This window comes from Oncorhynchus kisutch, linkage group LG28 (genome assembly GCF_002021735.2).
Source record: "Oncorhynchus kisutch isolate 150728-3 linkage group LG28, Okis_V2, whole genome shotgun sequence".
Taxonomy (NCBI): domain Eukaryota; kingdom Metazoa; phylum Chordata; class Actinopteri; order Salmoniformes; family Salmonidae; genus Oncorhynchus; species Oncorhynchus kisutch.
The window spans coordinates 16,056,352-16,076,690 of NC_034201.2; the positions used below are offsets into that span (position 1 = coordinate 16,056,352).

At 44.5% G+C, this 20,339-nt stretch overlaps 1 protein-coding gene across 2 annotated transcripts in view; it reads right to left on the reverse strand.

The window, feature by feature from the left end:
* Positions 1 to 998: 998 nt before the first annotated feature.
* Positions 999 to 20,339, reverse strand: part of LOC109873225 (nectin-3-like protein) — a 75,612-nt gene continuing 56,271 nt past the window's right edge. Inside the window, exons 5-8 of one of the 2 annotated variants that reach the window (XM_031807925.1) lie at positions 20,127 to 20,278; positions 10,317 to 10,461; positions 2,942 to 3,044; positions 999 to 2,166 (exon numbers count right to left, since the gene is read on the reverse strand). In XM_031807925.1, coding sequence (XP_031663785.1) covers positions 1,999 to 2,166; positions 2,942 to 3,044; positions 10,317 to 10,461; positions 20,127 to 20,278 — 568 coding nt within the window. In that variant the 3' untranslated portion in view covers positions 999 to 1,998. Of the gene's footprint in view, positions 2,167 to 2,941; positions 3,045 to 10,316; positions 10,462 to 13,693; positions 16,797 to 20,126; positions 20,279 to 20,339 lie in introns of those variants that run through there. The other variant, XM_020464840.2, reaches the window with a different exon arrangement.

The window sequence follows — 20,339 nt, forward strand, 5'->3', positions numbered from 1 at the left end:
ACCTAAACACCACATTTTATAGGACGTCTGGAAGAGGCCATGACGGAGGACGGTTACTGGTCAGAAATAAAGATCCCTCTGTGAAAAAACTAAGTACACATTTATCCTCAAACTCTCAATCACTCACATCCACAAACTCACAGTGCAAAAGGCATGTTTAAAAACTAAGGCTTTCTTCTTTAGCCTCCATTCATGAACTCATATTTAATTTCTAAAATGTCTTGTCCTTTAAGACGTGAACCATTATATTTAAGTATGAATGAGCTGAGGATGAGGTAGGCTTTTTAAAAATGTGCCGAGATCAGATCCCAAAACACCAATGCTACTCTACACATACCATCACTTACAATCATAACGATACTTAAGTTGTACAGAAGAGCTACAGAAGTGTACTCCTCTCATCCCTCAACTTCGTTTTGCAGTCCAATCCCAAACCACCCTCCCTAACAAACCAATAGGCTACATGACATAACAGTCCATAATATTCAGCCCCTCAGAAAGGCCTGGTAAAACTTGCCCAGTTTGTTAGCTGATGGAAACTGACACATTTTTATATTTCAATAGTTAATGCATTCCTGAGAGCTTATTCACTAGTGGCAGGGAAACAAACAATGGCCTTATTGTGGGTTGGCTCAGCTAGAGCCCTGGTCCCCACCAGGACAGGAGAGGAGAGGCACAGAGGCCTAACTCATTAACACACTGCTATGTGTGGCTACCGTCCTTAGCAGATGCCTCGAAGGCTGCGACTGCTCTTCCGAACATTTGACCATATAAAAACGTTGTCATGTACACAGACTACCTATAATGTATAAATATGATGGTTTAAAAAAACTCTACCCCTGACCAATGTGTAAAAAACAAACACTGCATATATATTATCTACTCACAATGGAAGAATGAGAACACAAAATCATCAACAGTTGAGAAGATCCCCTTCAAATATATAAATGGCGCTAGAAAGACCTCTACGAAATTGCAGCGAAATAACACAAATCGGATTTTTCCACTGATGTATGAATGATTTATGTTTCAATTCCAAGTGCAAAAATTTCCTTTTTCTATGATTCAGTTAACTTCTCGAAGCATTAAACCACATTCATCTTTTCACAACATTTAAATGACATGATAGAGTACAGCGAATGTCATTATATGTTACTATCTGGTATACTGTTGCTATCTGGTATGCTTGATCCTGATGTCCTGGTGCATGGTCCTTCAGACAATGTTACCATCTCTGTTCAGATCCTGATGTTCTGGTGCACGGTCCTTCAGACAATGTTACCATCTCTGTTCAGATCCTGATGTCCTGGTGCACGGTCCTTCAGACAATGTTACTATTTCTGTTCTTATACCATGAAGTTAGAATCCTACCTAATTGGCTGTATGTTTACCAGAACCGTACAAAGATATGCCTGGTGTTTACCACAATCCTAAAAAAAAGTATTAGTTCTAACTAATTCAAAGAGCATAACTGTACACAGGATTATCACACAGCCACAGTGACATAGTAACACATTCAACTGCTATACATAGAGCTTAGTATGGTGTTTTCATATGATTCCACTCCTATACAGCACACAGCAGAGCTTAGTGTTCCATTTTAAATAGTTACTTTGTGGTACTGTACCAAATCTGTCTTCCTGCTCTTCCCTATGCTGTTATCTTCTGTTCATTGATGTGGTTGGGAACAGAACAGGTGTGTGTGCGGTGGTTCGGAGAAGGGGAGTGGAGGGGTGTTTGGGTTGTCGTTCCTCAGAGAAACTCAGCAGTTTATGCTTCGGCCTCAATAGTCTTGCTTCTTACATGTGATAACTGCTGCTCTCAAATTATGTTAAATGTGGAGTAGACTCATCTATGAAGGCTTGGTCAAGTCATAAACTATTTCGTTGCCTGGGTTCTTCACATTGAAAAGGCTGGCATCTGTGAGCCTGCATGGTGATGGGTGGGGCAGGGTGAGTGATTGATTGACAGGTCCATAGAAGGTTTAGGACGTGTCCGTCACACATAGTGTTCCCGGTGGTTGATGTAGATACGATCCGCCCCGTTCTGGTGACACACCCACTCCTGATAGGACAGAGGCTGGTGGGAGGGGCTTCGGGGTTCCCGGGGTGTGAGCCTGGCAGGTGTTCTCTCTGCCATCTCAAACTGCCGCACAGCCCTGTGAGCCTGCAAAAATAGAGGATGGGATGACTCACTGTGTCGCTGTTGATACAAAATAAATACATTTTCTGGAAATGAGTCATATCAACTTTCTAAAAAAACTCGAAACTTTTCATTTCAACCCTAAATATATGCAGCTGAAAAACACATCAAAGATGAGGGAGTGAGTTGAAGAGAATTGGCACTGAATCAGTAGAGGGTCTCAGAGGAGAGACGCTAGATGGATAGAACTGACTGTTCTCCCTGTAGTCCAGACAGACGACAGTCTTTGTTGGGAATACTAGACTCTGTAGCTCTGCATACACAGAAACACAGATAAACTCCATTTTACTGGTGCTGTTTGAATAGTATGAGGTAGGGTTCAGGCCAAAGCCATTACATTCCTTTTATGGACCTGAATACTAATAACACTCTTAAATGAACCGGTAAACGAGGTAAAGATAGAAACAGAAGGGAGAAGGGTAGGATGAAAGAGTGAGAAAGAGAGAGAGCGAGCGAGGGAGCGAGAGAGATGCATGGTTGGAAACAGAGGACACTGAATCATTCAATGATCTTAAAAGACTACCTCTTGCATCACACTGAGCTGAATGAATCTAACTCCATTTGAATGAGAAGTTGACCAGTTAGGAGCAGTGTGGTGTAGTGCAACAACCCTAACCCTAGCTTCATGTCCACATCCCAGTTTAACCCCAAATCTGGCCCTAACCATAACCTGAACTCCGGATATAACCCCAACCGTAGCTCCACCTGCAACCCTACACACAATAATAGGAGTGTTTACCTGTGAAAGGGAGGCCACCTGTGGTGTGTGGACAACCAGAGGGATGACTGACGGTCTCTCTGTGTAGGGAGGAGGAGGCTTGTGTGTCGGAGGTAGATCAATCCTGCAGGGAGAGAGGAGAAAATAAAAAACATTGTCTGTCCCTAAAATAAAATGTCAACTGACAGTGACTATAACACACACCTTAAGACATGTTACTGTGCGATGGCAAACCAGGTAATTGCAAAGTTGTAGAACAAGAGGAATTAAAATTGTGTTAGGAACGGTTTCCACTGTGAATTAAATCAATTACAGGCTAGAATCGACAGGCGCTAAGCCGAGTTAAATAGAGTGATTAGGTTAACAGCCGTCCCCTCATCAAGGTCCAGCTCACGCCAATCAACCTTAATCTCCTCCCACATCCTTCAAGCGTTGCCTAGCCCTGCCCTACACTCTACTCCGGTTTTGGAGAGCTCTAGTATCATCTTTTTTGCTCTAACGCCAAATCTTTGTCCGTCACCCTCTCTCTGACCATATTTCCATGCTAGGGCATACACACAGGAACATGTAATATTAGGCTGTGGATGTACTTCCTATTATTATAGTGATCACCCTCACACATCAGAGTGAGAGAGCAGCTTGAGGTCATAGTTCATTATTGCAACTTTCAGTTGGTGGTCAAAAACATACATTTTGACCTGTGTTCAGTTATTATCTCATGTCATAATCATTGATTTCTAAAAACATTGATCACTCTAAAGCAGTGTGTCCCAACCCTGGTCCTCCAGTACCCCCAACAGTACACATTTTTATTGTAACCCTGGACAAGCAGACCTCATTCAACTTGTCAACTAATCATCAAGCCCTTAATGAGTTGAATGAGATGTGTGTCAAGGGCTACAACAAAACTGTGTAGTGTTGGGGGTACTGCAGGAACAGGGTTAGGAAACACTGCTCTAAAGTGCAGCCCAGCATAGCCAGGCATAAGAACTCATAGGTCTCCTTTTCCTTCTGACTTGGATGAGACATGGAGAGAACACATATCTGATGTATAGTTAATGACCTTGCATGTGTTTCCCACAGAAGGCTGTGGGACTGTAGAGTGCACCTGATCCATTAGAAGAAGAGCTGGGCTTTAATGTGTGTGTGATGACAGAGGGATGAGGCCTGTATCCATTCAGCCAGGCCCACAGGGTCCACAGGGATGCCCTCAGAGACACACAGCCAGGGCCACACTCAGGCAGACTGCCTTTCATTTGGCATCAGACACAAAACAGGAAGGCCCAGAGTAGAAAAGACACACCACTCTGGACCTGAGTAGTGGAGCTATGCATGCAGGCACAGAAAGTCTCTTTTCCACACAGCTGTTCACTACTGGGTTTCAGATCAGGGTTGTGTTTCTTTTGGCCAGACAGGCTGTATTAGAGTCCTCTCCAACAGTCAGTCTGAGAATCTGCTTTCACACTCGTCGGCTCCAAGGCAGCAGAGACAAACAGGTGTAGAATCCAAATGTGAATCTCCAGTGAAAGAGCCAGAGAGTCGAGGACATGGTCGAGGATTTAGCAAAGTGACCAGACTGCTATCATAAATAAATAAGACCTTGGATCAATGGCAAAACTAATTCAAAAAATCTAGGCTTATTATCACCATTATTGACAGGATTAACCCTAATGCTCTTTATCAGAAATGGGTAGAATGTAGGGATAGGGTTAGTCAGAATCACAGGCACACATATACGCACACACACCCACAGGCACAGACACACACCTAAATGCTTTCCACCTGATAGGGTTGTTTGGATTTATCTCCCACTAGCTGAGAGTCTCTCCATAGGCTGTATCCTAAACTGCTCCCCTGACAGATAAACAAGATCCTTTAAGCAGAACTACAGTACCTGCACCCCAACAACTCCCATGATCTTCATCTGTAAAGTACACACATGCTCACATTTGTTGGTACCCTTACGTCTCATTGACATACTTCATTCCTCCTGAAAAGTGATGAAATTAAAAGTTACTTGATCATCTATACTTGCATGCCTTTGGTATGTCATAGAATAATGCAAAGAAGCTGTGAAAAGAGATGAGTCACTGCTTATTTGACAAAGATATTCTAAAATGGCTGGACACATTTGTTGGTGCCCCTTAGAAAAGATCATCAATAATTGGATTATAGTGATATTTCAAACAAATTTGTTTCTTTAATTGGTATCACAAATGTCTCCAATCTTGTAATCAGTCATTCAGCCTATTTAAATGGAGAAAAGTAGTCACTGTGCTGTTTGGTATCATGGTGTGCACCACACTGAACATGGACCAGAGTAAAGTAGTCACTGTGCTGTTTGGTATCATGGTGTGCACCACACTGAACATGGACCAGAGTAAAGTAGTCACTGTGCTGTTTGGTATCATGGTGTGCACCACACTGAACATGGACCAGAGTAAAGTAGTCACTGTGCTGTTTGGTATCATGGTGTGCACCACACTGAACATGGACCAGAGTAAAGTAGTCACTGTGCTGTTTGGTATCATGGTGTGCACCACACTGAACATGGACCAGAGTAAAGTAGTCACTGTGCTGTTTGGTATCATTGTGTGCACCACACTGAACACCGGACCAGAGTAAAGTAGTCACTGTGCTGTTTGGTATCATGGTGTGCACCACACTGAACATGGACCAGAGTAAAGTAGTCACTGTGCTGTTTGGTATCATGGTGTGCACCACACTGAACATGGACCAGAGTAAAGTAGTCACTGTGCTGTTTGGTATCATTGTGTGCACCACACTGAACATGGACCAGAGTAAAGTAGTCACTGTGCTGTTTGGTATCATGGTGTGCACCACACTGAACATGGACCAGAGTAAAGTAGTCACTGTGCTGTTTGGTATCATGGTGTACACCACACTGAACATGGACCAGAGTAAAGTAGTCACTGTGCTGTTTGGTATCATGGTGTACACCACACTGAACATGGACCAGAGAAAGCAAAGGATAGATTTGTCTGAGGAGATCAGACAATAATAGACAAGCATGGGAAAGGTAAAGGCTACAAGACCATCTCCAAGCAGCTTGATGTTCCTGTGACAACAGTTGCAAATATTATTAAGAAGTTTAAGGTCCATGGAACTGTAGCCAACCTCCCTGGGCACGGCCGCATGAGGAAAATCGACCCCAGGTTGAACAGAAGGATAGTGCGAATGGTAGAAAAAAAAACAAGGATAACTGCCAGAAATACAAGCTGAACTCCAAGGTGAAGGTACGTCAGTTTCTGATCGCACCATCCGTTGCTTTTTGAGCTAAAGTGGGCTCCATGGAAGAAGACCCAGGAGGACTCCACTTGTAAAAGAAAAACATAAAAAAGACAGACTGGAATTTGGAAAGCATATTGACAAGCCACAATCCTTCTGGGAGAATGTCCTTTGGACAGCGGAGTCAAAACTGGAGCTTTTTGGCAAGTCACAGCTCTACGTTCACAGAGGAAAAAAGGAAGCTTTCAAAGAAAAGAACCCCATACCTACAGTGAAACATGGAGGAGACTCGGTTCTGTTCTGGGGCTGCTTTGCTGTGCCTTGCACAGGGTGCCTTGAATCTGTGCAGGGCACAATGAAATCTCAAGACTATCAAGGCATTCTGGAGCAAAACGTACTTCCCAGTGTCAGAAAGCTCTGTCTCAGTCTCAGGTCATGGGTCCTCCAATAGGATAATGACCCAAAACACACAGCTAAAAGCACACAAGAATGGATAACAACAAAACATTGGACTATTCTGAAGTGTCCTTCTATGAGTCCTGATCTGAATCCTATCGAACATCTATGGAAAGAGCTGAAACTTGCAGTCTGGAGAAGGCACCAATCAAACCTGAGACAGCTGGAACAGTTTGCTCAGGAAGAGTGGGCCAAACTACATGTTAACAGATGCAGAAGTCTCATTGAGAGCTATAGAAAACGTTTGATTGCAGTGATTGCCTCTAAAAGTTGTGAACAAAATATTAAGGGTCCCATTTTTGTCCATGCCATTTTAATTTTTTATTTTATTTACAATATTATGTTGAATAAAAAAAATTATATTAAATATGGAATAAACAATGGTGGATTACAATTCTTTTTGTAAGTTTCTTCAGAGAAAATTGTGCAATCTTCGTTTTTTATGAGGGGTACCAACAAATTTGAGCACGTCTGTAACGGAACCCTACCCTGTTTAACAGTGTGTAATGTAATGTAACGGAACCCTACCCTGTTTAACAGTGTGTAATGTAACGGAACCCTACCCTGTTTAACAGTGTGTAATGTAACGGAACCCTACCCTGTGTTTAACAGTGTGTAATGTAACGGAACCCTACCCTGTTTAACAGTGTGTAATGTAACGGAACCCTACCCTGTTTAACAGTGTGTAATGTAATGTAACCCTACCCTGTTTAACAGTGTGTAATGTAATGTAACCCTACCCTGTTTAACAGTGTGTAATGTAACGGAACCCTACCCTGTTTAACAGTGTGTAATGTAATGTAACCCTACCCTGTTTAACAGTGTGTAATGTAATGTAACCCTACCCTGTTTAACAGTGTGTAATGTAATGTAACCCTACCCTGTTTAACAGTGTGTAATGTAATGTAACCCTACCCTGTTTAACAGTGTGTAATGTAATGTAACCCTACCCTGTTTAACAGTGTGTAATGTAATGTAACCCTACCCTGTTTAACAGTGTGTAATGTAACGGAACCCTACCCTGTTTAACAGTGTGTAATGTAACGGAACCCTACCCTGTTTAACAGTGTGTAATGTAACGGAACCCTGCCCTGTTTAACAGTGTGTAATGTAACGGAACCCTACCCTGTTTAACAGTGTGTAATGTAACGGAACCATACCCTGTTTAACAGTGTGTAATGTAACGGAACCCTGTTTAACAGTGTGTAACGTAACCCTACCCTGTTTAACAGTGTGTAATGTAATGTAACGGAACCCTACCCTGTTTAACAGTGTGTAATGTAATGTAACGGAACCCTACCCTGTTTAACAGTGTGTAATGTCATGTAACGGAACCCTACCCTGTTTAACAGTGTGTAATGTAATGTAACAGAACCCTACCCTGTTTAACAGTGTGTAATGTAATGTAACAGAACCCTACCCTGTTTAACAGTGTGTAATGTAACGGAACCCTACCCTGTTTAACAGTGTGTAATGTAACGGAATCCTACCCTGTTTAACAGTGTGTAATGTAACGAAACCCTACCCTGTTTAACAGTGTGTAATGTAATGTAACAGAACCCTACCCTGTTTAACAGTGTGTAATGTAATGTAACAGAACCCTACCCTGTTTAACAGTGTGTAATGTAATGTAACGGAACCCTGCCCTGTTTAACAGTGTGTAATGTAACGGAATCCTACCCTGTTTAACAGTGTGTAATGTAACGGAACCCTACCCTGTTTAACAGTGTGTAATGTAACGGAATCCTACCCTGTTTAACAGTGTGTAATGTAACGGAATCCTACCCTGTTTAACAGTGTGTAATGTAACGGAACCCTGCCCTGTTTAACAGTGTGTAATGTAACGGAACCCTACCCTGTTTAACAGTGTGTAATGTAACGGAACCCTACCCTGTTTAACAGTGTGTAATGTAATGTAACGGAACCCTACCCTGTTTAACAGTGTGTAATGTAATGTAACGGAACCCTACTCTGTTTAACAGTGTGTAATGTAACGGAACCCTACCCTGTTTAACAGTGTGTAATGTAACGGAACCCTACCCTGTTTAACAGTGTGTAATGTAACGGAACCCTGCCCTGTTTAACAGTGTGTAATGTTATGTAACGGAACACTGCCCTGTTTAACAGTGTGTAATGTAACGGAACCCTACCCTGTTTAACAGTGTGTAATGTAACGGAACCCTGCCCTGTTTAACAGTGTGTAATGTAACGGAACCCTGCCCTGTTTAACAGTGTGTAATATAACGGAACCCTACCCTGTTTAACAGTGTGTAATGTAACGGAACCCTGCCCTGTTTAACAGTGTTTAATGTAATGTAACGGAACCCTGCCCTGTTTAACAGTGTGTAATGTAACGGAACCCTACCCTGTTTAACAGTGTGTAATGTAATGTAACGGAACCCTGCCCTGTTTAACAGTGTGTAATGTAACGGAACCCTACCCTGTTTAACAGTGTGTAATGTAACGGAACCCTACCCTGTTTAACAGTGTGTAATGTAATGTAACGGAACCCTACCCTGTTTAACAGTGTATAATGTAATGTAACGGAACCCTACCCTGTTTAACAGTGTGTAATGTAATGTAACGGAACCCTACCCTGTTTAACAGTGTGTAATGTAATGTAACAGAACCCTACCCTGTTTAACAGTGTGTAATGTAACGGAACCCTACCCTGTTTAACAGTGTGTAATGTAGTAGGGTAATAAAGTCTGTAGCACCACAGACTGGCTGTTCCCACATCAGACAAATCCTCCTCAGCTCACTGTGTCTCTCTCTGTCTCCCTCATGACGAACATCATCTGGGAGTGATGGTCCGCTAGGGGCCTCCCACCACCATGGAACGGGAGTGGCTGATTGGCCAGCATGTCCTGGTTGTCAGAAGCTGAATGTGTGAACGTACAGTGAGGAAATGCAGACAGACAGGGGAGGAATGGGATTGAGGAGGCCTTTCAAGAACAAAAGGAAAACAGAGATGATGTAATCCCTGTGGGGATATAGATGCCGGATGGAGCTCCATATCTATGGTGTAATAGGAGGATAGACCAATGAGAAACATATGCGATTGTTTTGCTTCACATCCTGTGTTGGAAAATGTTGTTTCAACTGGAGGGTAGACTGGTTAAATCTCTCTGTTTTTATTGGGTCATATGTGTGTGTGTCTGACATGAAACTGCACCCTAAAGGAAGGACAGGAGGATACACATATAAGAGTTGAGGAATATGTTAGCCACTTGCTTTGAGGCATCCCAATCACTTGAACCCACCCACCCACACACACACAGGGCCAGATGTCAGTCACAGACCTCTTGGGCAGGGAGTGACCCAACTGTTATGTAAATAATTTACTCTAAAACTTCCTTCCTTCTTTTTGCCCCAACGCTAACATGAGTGCAGGTCTAGCAATAGAAACTTACTCAGCAAAACAAGACAAGGGACTTGTGCCAAGACTGCAATTACCTGTCACCCCTCAACCTTGTACCACCACCTCTCTACCTCCCTGCACCAGACTCCATTTTATGGTACACTGCAGTGGAATGACTCCATGTGCAGTATGTATAGGAAAGCACATTGGATTTGAGTTAGACTAACTCCATGATGATATGATAGTCACAACATATCAGTTGACGATATTAACTAATGGATGAATTGATCCAATACAGCTGCAGTATTCTGTGACTGCACTTCAACTCACACTTTGTCTGTGTACGTTGGGGCCGAGGTCTTCCGTGCAGTGAGGATGACGATGGTGAAGACGGCTATGAGGAAGAGGGCGAGGACAGCCCCCATCACTGCCCCTGCCACAGCAACAGAGTTCGCCCTCTTTTCCTGAGACTGGTCTGGAACAGAACACAGACAGATGATATGAAACAGCAGACACAACCCCACATATCAGAGCAGTGTAGAAATCATGCGGCAAAACATTTGACTATACAAATCTAGGAGCATTCTAACAGTATATAGCCGCATTCACACAGGCAACCCAATTCTGATATTTGTTTCACTAATTGGTCTTTTGACCAATCAGATCCACTCTGAAAATGATCTGATGTGAAAAGATCTCCGTTTCGCTTGGTCAAAAGACCTGTATTGGGCTGCCGGTGTAAACACAGCCTAAGTGTAAGAAGCTGTGTGTGTGTGTGTGTGTGTGTGTGGGAGAGAGATAGAGAGATCTGCAGGCAGGTTGCTGACTGTCTCCCAGCAGTATGAACTACAGTAACTCAAGTGTGATTAGGGGCGCCATGCTGCTCCTCTTAAAGCCCTGCTTCTGTAGTCTCTCCCCTGCAGCTCCCCCATACTTCAATGGGCCTCATTCACTTTTCACCTCAGCCTCCCTCTATCCATCTCTCTCTCTCTCTCCCCATCTTTCTTCCTGCTCCTGCTCATGTTGTGTGTAATGTGGTCTCGTTATCCTCCATGTCAGGGGTCTGGAGAGGAGATTTGCAATGATCACGATTAATTTAGATGAATTAAAATCACAGAACCTTATACAACCTAGTGGCATACAACCTAGTGGACCTTATGGGTCCCGGTCAAACATAACGTTGTATTTGTTAATTAGTTAGTTGCATGGAAAGAAGCATCCTTAAGACACTGAGCGGAGAGGGGGGGGAGCGAGAGAGTGACAGACAAGTCAAGTTGCTTAGCTCTTGAGCAGTAGAAAAATCTATAATCTGCAGAGACGAGAATCCAAAATAACATGTCAATTACGATGCAGAACAAACAGCGTGGGACCTTGGGGTGACCCCCCCCTATCATTCTCTCTCCCTCAATACACACCTCATGACCGACAATAGGGGGTATTGGATTTAGCAGTAGCGCAGGGAGAGATTACGCTTCACTACAGAGCAGTGAAGAACACAGCCTCGAGTGAGATGCGGAAGGGAAAATTAGAGGAGGGATTAGCCAGACGTTCCATGAAGGGCTATAGTAACTCCTTTTGATAACCATGACAGTAGATGATGAGTCAAGTACAATGACCTTAAGACTCTGTTCTCTCTGCCCACTTCAGCTAACGTACATCTGACCAGACAAGGCAAGAGTGAATATACTGCTCCTATGAGTGGGGTGGTGGTAATGGCAGACAGACGTGTAGGTGAGAGGAGTGGTGTGTGTGTGGCTGTCTCGGTTGATCACAAGGATCCTGATTATCAAGCTCTAATGGCTCAGACACACCAATAGTGTTTGCTGGCGAGAGTACTCAGCACCTCTGAAAGTAATTTGTGAACCGAGTGCGCATCGATTTTACATGTAGAATCACGTGAAAAAAATATTGTCAGTCAGACTTCTGCAGTGGATGGTCCCTAAAACACAACACACTGATAAATCAGCAGACTAACGCTAGATCCACATTCGGTGTGATGTGCACAAGCCTTAAGGGTCCTGATTCTCTAGCTCTAAGGCTGCCATGGCCAACACTTTAGAGGATCTGATAGACACTACATCCCACTGACACATTCCCAAACTGCAACCTGACCCAGGTAGAGGCTTAATCCTGTCTCAGGTTCTCAGTCTACTTATCCACTCCTCTCAGAACAGTGCGGACAGACAAAACCCAACTCAAACCCCTCTAAAAGGACAGCGGGAATCAGAGGTGTATGACCACAACAGTTCCTAACCCAGGTCAGGGCAAACCTAAACCCCAGGTGACTGAACACACCTCACTGACCTACAGAGGTCAAACTAAGAAAAAAAATCTCAACAGCAAGGTCAAGGGTCATGTGGTTACCGGGACATCAGCGAGCTCTGAGAAAGCAGATGCTTATGTAGTGGGCGGATCAGATGGGACGAGGCGGCGGGACAGGAAGAGTGTGGGTGGTCTGTCAACCTCTCAGGCATCTGTCCCAATTAGACACCAGCTAGCTGCAGTGGGATACAGTACTAGTGGTCCCCACTACTCTATTTGTTGCAGTCGAACGTCATCTTCATTTAAAACTGATTCCTAAATTAAAAAATTTCACATTAATTTAGATTGTACACTACCCTGCAGTCTGTGTTGTGGGTCGACTCTGGTTCGTAAAGTATCCCTAGAATCTCTTCATATCTGCTGAAGGTGATAAGACAAATCAATGAATAGATTTTTTTTATATGGGGGTTTCAACATAATTCAAGCATAACAGAGTGAAAATCATTACTGCTGGAGAGCTGGTGCTAAATCAACAGCCCACTCTGTACAATAGAATCAGGCATGTTCCCAGTCCAAGGTGAATGAGACCTTGAAAAACTTTCATGGACAGAAATAAGAGCTGCGCAGAAAGAAGATGTGGTGATGACATACACTAACACAATGCCAAGGTCAAATGATTTCTTAACCCCGCAGAGCCCACTCTATGCAACTGTCAGCTTGTCATAAAGGACCATTTCATGTCTGATGGCCAAACCTCTAATTTTCCCATCCTTCAACAGCCCCTTTAACCTTGCTCCCTCCTCTCTCTCGGTCTGCAGGTACATGTCCTGATGGAGCCCGCCTGTCACCAGCTCCAGATGAGACTGTTGCCATGGGGACAGAGTCAATGGCCCGGAGAGGGGGAGCTCAGGGGCAGATATAAACACTAACCACTTGATTTCACCAGCTGTGAGATACTGGGAGAGAGGCACAGGGGAAATTCACAAAGGAGACAAGCTGTAGAGGGGAGCAGGGGGCAAATTCTGTCTGTCACAAAGCCAGACGAGAGTTGACAAGAGAACCAGAGAGTGGAAAGAGACTAAAGACGAGTTTTTTTTTAAATCTCTGCTGACTTCTACAGAAAGAATTTGGAGAGAGGCAGAGTAAGAGAGAGGGGAGAAGGGAAAGATGGGCAGCAGTCAAATAGAGCAAAAACCAAATGAAATCTCATATTGCAACGCTGGCTTGTGATAGTGGCAGTAACATGCTATGGATTTGTATGGAAGATTTGACTCTGCGAGTGTGTGCTCTCCATGTGATGCACTGGAGCACAGGCTGTATGATGAGTGAGGGAGCTAAAGATGACATCACCTTGAAGAGCACAGGGAGGAGAATCATCACTTTGAGAGTACAGTAGCTACCCGAGGAAGCTTGTTCAGGAGCTCAGATCAGTCAGGAAATGCAAATCACAGAAAAAAAGGTGATTTATTGAAAACAAAAGTATTTCAAAAAAAATATATACAAAATAATGCTTGTTGTCATTGATGATACAACATGTGATTATTTTAAATGTTTTCTTGCATTATATATTTTTAAACTTACAGTAGCTCTTCTCTTATATACAAAACAAGCATGAACACAATGGGAAGGTGCTTGCAAGGAGAATGTGAAATACAATTGGAGGTTGACCCTGGTGAGGTGGTGGGGTGCTCCACTCTCCATTCTCGCACACTTTGTACAAGAACTAAACAAAATCATCTGGAAGTCCAAAAATCCCCACTTAATTTTCTTATATACAATGCACACTTAAAGGGATAGTTCACCCAAATGACACATTGGTTCTCTTACCCTGTAAGCAGTCTATGGACAAGGTATGACAAAAATCCATGCTTTCCCAGGCACTGTTTCCACAAGCTAATGTTTTAGAATTTTGTGGGACAACTCCCATTCAAGTCATGGGAACGATATTAGCATTTTTCACACATCATGTCCAAATCATCCAAAAGTATCTCAAATTGATTGTGAAGCTCAACAAAGTCACTTCTAGATGATCTGAAAATAAACCAAAGCATGGATTTCTGTCATACCTTGTCCATAGACTGCTTACAGGGTAAGGAACCCAATCTATCCCTTTAACTCCGCTGCTCTGACAGAAAACTGCCATATAGGAACTGTACAATAAGATAATCATTGTTTTAGCTTAGTTCAGCTTTGTTCAGGTGTTTTGCAACTCAGACTTTGCAAAATGTCATTCATTGTATGAGCAAAAATAATGCTATCGTCAGAGAATAGAGAAAAGAGGATAAGCCACAAAAACAGAATGACTCAATCAAAACATTGTAAAAAAAATAACACAAAAAAAGGGAGAAAAAAAACAAAGGCAACAAAACATCTCACTCAACAGAGGATGAAACGGGCCTTGCACTTCTGTCTGTACATTTTACTTGACTACTTTACTGTTCTTCTGGGATAAGGCACCGGTCACATAACTGAACCCAGAGCAGTTCTCACTAGACAGAACAACGATTCTCTATTTACTTCACAGTAGCACAGCTGAAATAACAACGGAAGTAGAAGTATTATGCCCAGTCACTGTTTTCTAAACAGCCTTTAACATAGTCTATACATCGTACTCTATTTTTACGAGCATTTCAGATTATATATAGAAAAGCACATACAAATCGAGAGGAAGAGGGTGCTGACAGAAAGCATGTAGCTCCTGAACATACAGACCCCCCCCCCCCCATCTGTGAAAAGGGACCTCTATTAATGGCTGAACATCTCTGTATGAAGAGGTGATATACAACAAGTCAACTAATACTCAGTTGTAACTCGTTAGTTATCATTACTGTCCTGCTATCTGAGACGGACCATCACACTGATACAGAACATTGCAGGAAGTAGTTCTAACCTACGACATCCTGCTGCAATGACAGCATCTAACGCTATGTGACAATATTGACCAGGTTGGCACTGGTACTAATAATACACTCACACATACGCGTGTAACAGCACATAATGACAATAATGTTTTGTGATTTGTATCCGTGCTATCCACGTAGCAACTGCAACACATGTATGTGCCAGAAAGCTGTACATTCTTTTCCCTTTCTGTGGGTACCAAACCACAGACCAAGAAGAAATGAAATCTGGAATAACAAGTAAATACTGTCCACTTTTTCCTCTTTCCTTCCTCCAATACAGATTCCCGAAAAATGACTTCATTTCATTTAAAGAATCATGAACTGAAAAGGAGCAAGAGTTGCAGAACTCTTTGTTTACAAAGTAATTAACATAAAAAAGGAAAATTGCTGCAGGCTTGCAATCAAAACAATACCACAAGGCCTACCCAGTAGTGCATGTGTAGTGAACTGTGAGCCACATTAACTAGTTAACAGATTTGTCCACACACCTTCCATGATGAGGATCAGAATCAGAGGAAAACACCTCCTGTATGAGGATCAGAATCAGAGGGAAACACCTCCTGTATGAGAATCAGAGGGAAACACCTCCTGTATGAGGATCAGAATCAGAGGGAAACACCTCCTGTATGAGGATCAGAATCAGAGGGAAACACCTCCTGTATGAGGATCAGAATCAGAGGGAAACACCTCCTGTATGAGGATCAGAATCAGAGGAAAATAGCTCCTTATGAGAAATGAAAAAGCATGTTGAAAAAGAAAACTACAGTATAAAGACGATGTCCAAACATGAGCTTGTGAGAGATAGAGAGAGAGAGAGAGAGATGAAGAGAGGCAGAACATGTGAGTATTCTCTTTTCTTAAATAATGTATGAAATCCTCCTGTGATTTCTGCGCTGTGGTCTCTCTTCTCTCTGGTGGCAGAGTCTGTTGGCAGGGTAGCGTGCCTGGTGGTGGTGGGATCAGACGTACCACTCCCTGCGTGAGATCACTGAGCCGTCCATATGGGAGACATAGTCCCCCTCAGCCCCGCTGTCATAGCAGTCATCCGACAGGTAGGGGGAGCCAGTGCTCAGTGGGTGTGACGGGGCAGCGTATCTAGCATGGCCTGTCTGGTGTGGGCTGGGGTAGCTACGCAGGTGGTCATGGTGGTCTCCGTTCCTCATCGCCCTCGTGAGGCCGTTGGGCTGGTACTCCGGTTCTCTTTGGTTGTTTATGATGGTTGTTGATGTTGGATGCAGGTGGAGGCGTTCACGGTCCCGCACGTGGTTGCGTTCGCGGTCGCCCCACTCTTCGCGGTCCTTGTCTAGGTAGACGTTATTTTCAGGCTTAGTAGGGTGGAGCTCGTGCTGTGGAGGAGCCTTCTGCATGTCTGAAGGCCCTAGGTACTGCTTAGTGTAGTAGTCCCCGCGGAAGGTCTGTCGTTGTCGTAGGTAACAGACCCCGCCCACTACCAGCAGCAGAAGGAGGAACAAGGCTCCGCCCACAGCCCCGCCCACAATGGTGCCCAGGTGGTTGTCGGGGGGCAGGGCTGCCAGGGTGGGGGAGGTGAAGACCCGTCGCTTGTCTCCCACAGAGGTGGATGAGGAGGCAGAGCCGGTTAGGACAGGCGCAGGGGTGGTGGAGGGCATGGAGGTGGTGGGAGGATCTAATGGAGGGAGGCAGGGAGGGAGGAGTAAATGGGAAAAGGAGGGTCAGGGAGGGAGGTAGGAGCAGAGGGGGAAAGGAGGGTCAGGGAGGGAGGTAGGAGCAGAGGGGGAAAGGAGGGTCAGGGAGGGAGGTAGGAGCAGAGGGGGAAAGGAGGGTCAGTGGAGGGAGGTAGGAGCAGAGGGGGAAAGGAGGGTCAGGGAGGGAGGTAGGAGCAGAGGGGGAAAGGAGGGTCAGGGAGGGAGGTAGGAGCAGAGGGGGAAAGGAGGGTCAGGGAGGGAGGTAGGAGCAGAGGGGGAAAGGAGGGTCAGTGGAGGGAGGTAGGAGCAGAGGGGGGAAGGAGGGTCAGGGAGGGAGGTAGGAGCAGAGGGGGAAAGGAGGGTCAGTGGAGGGAGGTAGGAGCAGAGGGGGAAAGGAGGGTCAGTAGAGGGAGGTAGGAGCAGAGGGGGAAAGGAGGGTCAGGGAGGGAGGTAGGAGCAGAGGGGAAAAGGAGGGTCAGGGAGGGAGGTAGGAGCAGAGGGGGAAAGGAGAGTCAGGGAGGGAGGTAGGAGCAGAGGGGAAAAGGAGGGTCAGTGAGGGAGGTAGGAGCAGAGGGGAAAAGGAGGGTCAGGGAGGGAGGTAGGAGCAGAGGGGAAAAGGAGGGTCAGGGAGGGAGGTAGGAGCAGAGGGGAAAAGGAGGGTCAGGGAGGGAGGTAGGAGCAGAGGGGGAAAGGAGGGTCAGGGAGGGAGGTAGGAGCAGAGGGGAAAAGGAGGGTCAGGGAGGGAGGTAGGAGCAGAGGGGAAAAGGAGGGTCAGGGAGGGAGGTAGGAACAGAGGGGAAAAGGAGGGTCAGGGAGAGAGGTAGGAGCAGAGGGGGAAAGGAGGGTCAGTGGAGGGAGGTAGGAGCAGAGGGGAAAAGGAGGGTCAGGGAGGGAGGTAGGAGTAGAGGGGGAAAGGAGGGTCAGGGAGGGAGGGATGGAAATACAGACAGAAAAGTAGAGAATGTCAATGCCAACTACATCAGCATATTACTGAAAGGGGATAGGTTGACATGAAAACACTACCAACATTTCTACATCTAAAATGACATGTTCATAACAGCCTCTGGCTTGCATTGGCATGTTGTCTGTACAAAGTATGTTGTTATGTCTTGACATACCACTTGAGGATAGAAGTTCCCTTTCAAAACGTATAGATGTGGTAAATTAAGTTGATGTCTTGGGATTGAGCTAATGTACCCAAAATGACATGCAGTCTATAGCAGCCAAGTGTGCTGTAGGCAGAGCTGTAGCAATCCAGAGACTGAGACGGTTTTGTGATTAGTGTCATAATGGTCAATGGAAAAGTAAGGTAAGGCAGAGGGATGTTGATGTTACTAGTCTAGGAACCAGAGATGAGTGATCAGGAAACTAAATCATCTACAAAATCATCAATTGAAGTGAATGTTGCCTGGCTTTTGTTAGTGTCTTATTTGAAGTAGTACTGTATAAGTGGTTAATAATGCTGACAACTAGAGGCAGCATGACAAACACACAGTCAGTTACTATTTTCCTTGCCTGTAAATCTATGCAAGAGAAGATTTGTTCCGGATTGCACAGATCTACTGTTAGGTTTGAGGGACACTCACACGACGTGCTGTAGCTACCTCCATTAAAATCAGGTCGAATTAACTAACCGATTAACACTTTAATGCTGTGCCTGTTATGTGGGCTTATGGAGGGCTTTATGAAGAGAGTATGTTGAGCATTTCAAATAAAGACAAACATGTCATTGCCAGTGATAATGTTGTGAGGCAATGATAGGTAGGAGGGAGGGGATGTCTAGAATATAGTCAGCACTAAATGTTAGGGGCTTGGAGATATGGGAAGGACTACTAAAATGGTAGGGACTGGTTCAGGGATGGATACTTGGGTAAAGGGATAGGCAAAAAGGGCGAATCACTCCTTCACAATTCAGCCAATTTGAACAACTGTTTTGGGCATATGCGTTAATGACTTGATCCAGACCTTCACATACTCCCTAGAATGTTCTTTGGGCCAGATGAACCATGATCAAGCACCCTTCAACAGCTTAGTATCACAGATGGGACATGCTGTTACATCTCTGGTCAATCTGCTCTCTGCTAGTATTTCTGCCTGGACTTGCCGAGTCTTTATTGAACCATTGTGGTTATGGTTGGATTAGGACTGAGTGACGTGTCCACTGCTTCATGTGTGAACAGTTCCCTTTAAAAGAGTTGTTGTAAAGTTGTTCAAACAGGGACATAAGATGACACCGCAGTCTTAGTTCCTAGTTCCAGGTCAGATGTCTGTAGAGATATCGATCTCTGGCGTCATGGCCCTGTGAATTCCATTTGAATCATATGAATTATGCGACACCACGTGGAGACACTGCACGAATGTGTGGGCGCGCACACACACACACACACCCCTCCCAGAGGCGTGCACACAGCGAAAACACACCACACACAAAACCACAGAGCTCCTCTCAAAGGGAAAAGCAACAAAAAAGGTTTAATAAATAATGAATAGGAGTTAAAAAGAGCTGGTGAATGTTATGAATCTGGGACATCCTCATCTCTCAGTCAAGGCTACACGTTTCTGCCTTTCACTCCGTGACAAAGAGAGACAGAAAGAGGTAGAGATAGAGGACAGGGAAAAAGCAGAGATAGGGGGAGAGAGATGGAGCATAGAGACAGTGAGATGTACAGTAGTTAACGTGATATTGAAATGAAAGCTCCATTAAGGAGGGGAAGAGAGGTTTACGGCCAAAAGGGTTCATATTGCACAGCAGAGAGACAGAGACACAGACCAGGCCAGGGGAATGACAGAGGAGACATAGCAGAGGAGAGTGGAGGAGTGAGTTAATGGTCTGGGGGATGAGCAGACATGGGTTTGGCCAAAGAACCAGGGAGATCTCCTCTCCTGTTGAAAATCTGGAGACCTAATCAAGACTAATCAGGGCCTCATTAAGACTCGTACATCTGAGGGCCCGGAGATAAATTGGCCCTAACACAGCATGGCACCTCGCTTCATTTCAAACACACCCTCAAGCTTAGACAGACTGGGGTCAAGAATGACGAAATGCTGGACGGATCATGTTTTTTTATTTCATTTTTTTGTAAATGCTGTTGTTACAAAAGCATAACAATTAAAAAGTGTTTAGTAGCAGGAGCCACAAAGACAGCATTATATATTATATAAATCATGACTCATCTCTATGCTATTATGTTGACACCGAAAGATTCAAGGCCACAATATGTTTTAAAGTTCTCCCTAAGAGAGACAGGAAGAATACGTGTGGAATAACAAGCCGTGTGCACATTCAGCAGCGTTTTGTTTCCTCCACTCACCTTGTATGCGTATCCTCAGGTCCCTACTGCGTAGGTTGATGTCATTGGCAACCTCACACCTGTAGACTCCAGAGTCATTCCATTGGAGGGGCCTCAGAAACAGCAACGTGTTGTTCACTATCTCCACCCCTTCTGGCATTTTCCCGTCCAGTCTTGGATATCCACACACAATTACATCATACACACAAACACTGGTTCAACGTTTAATCTGCA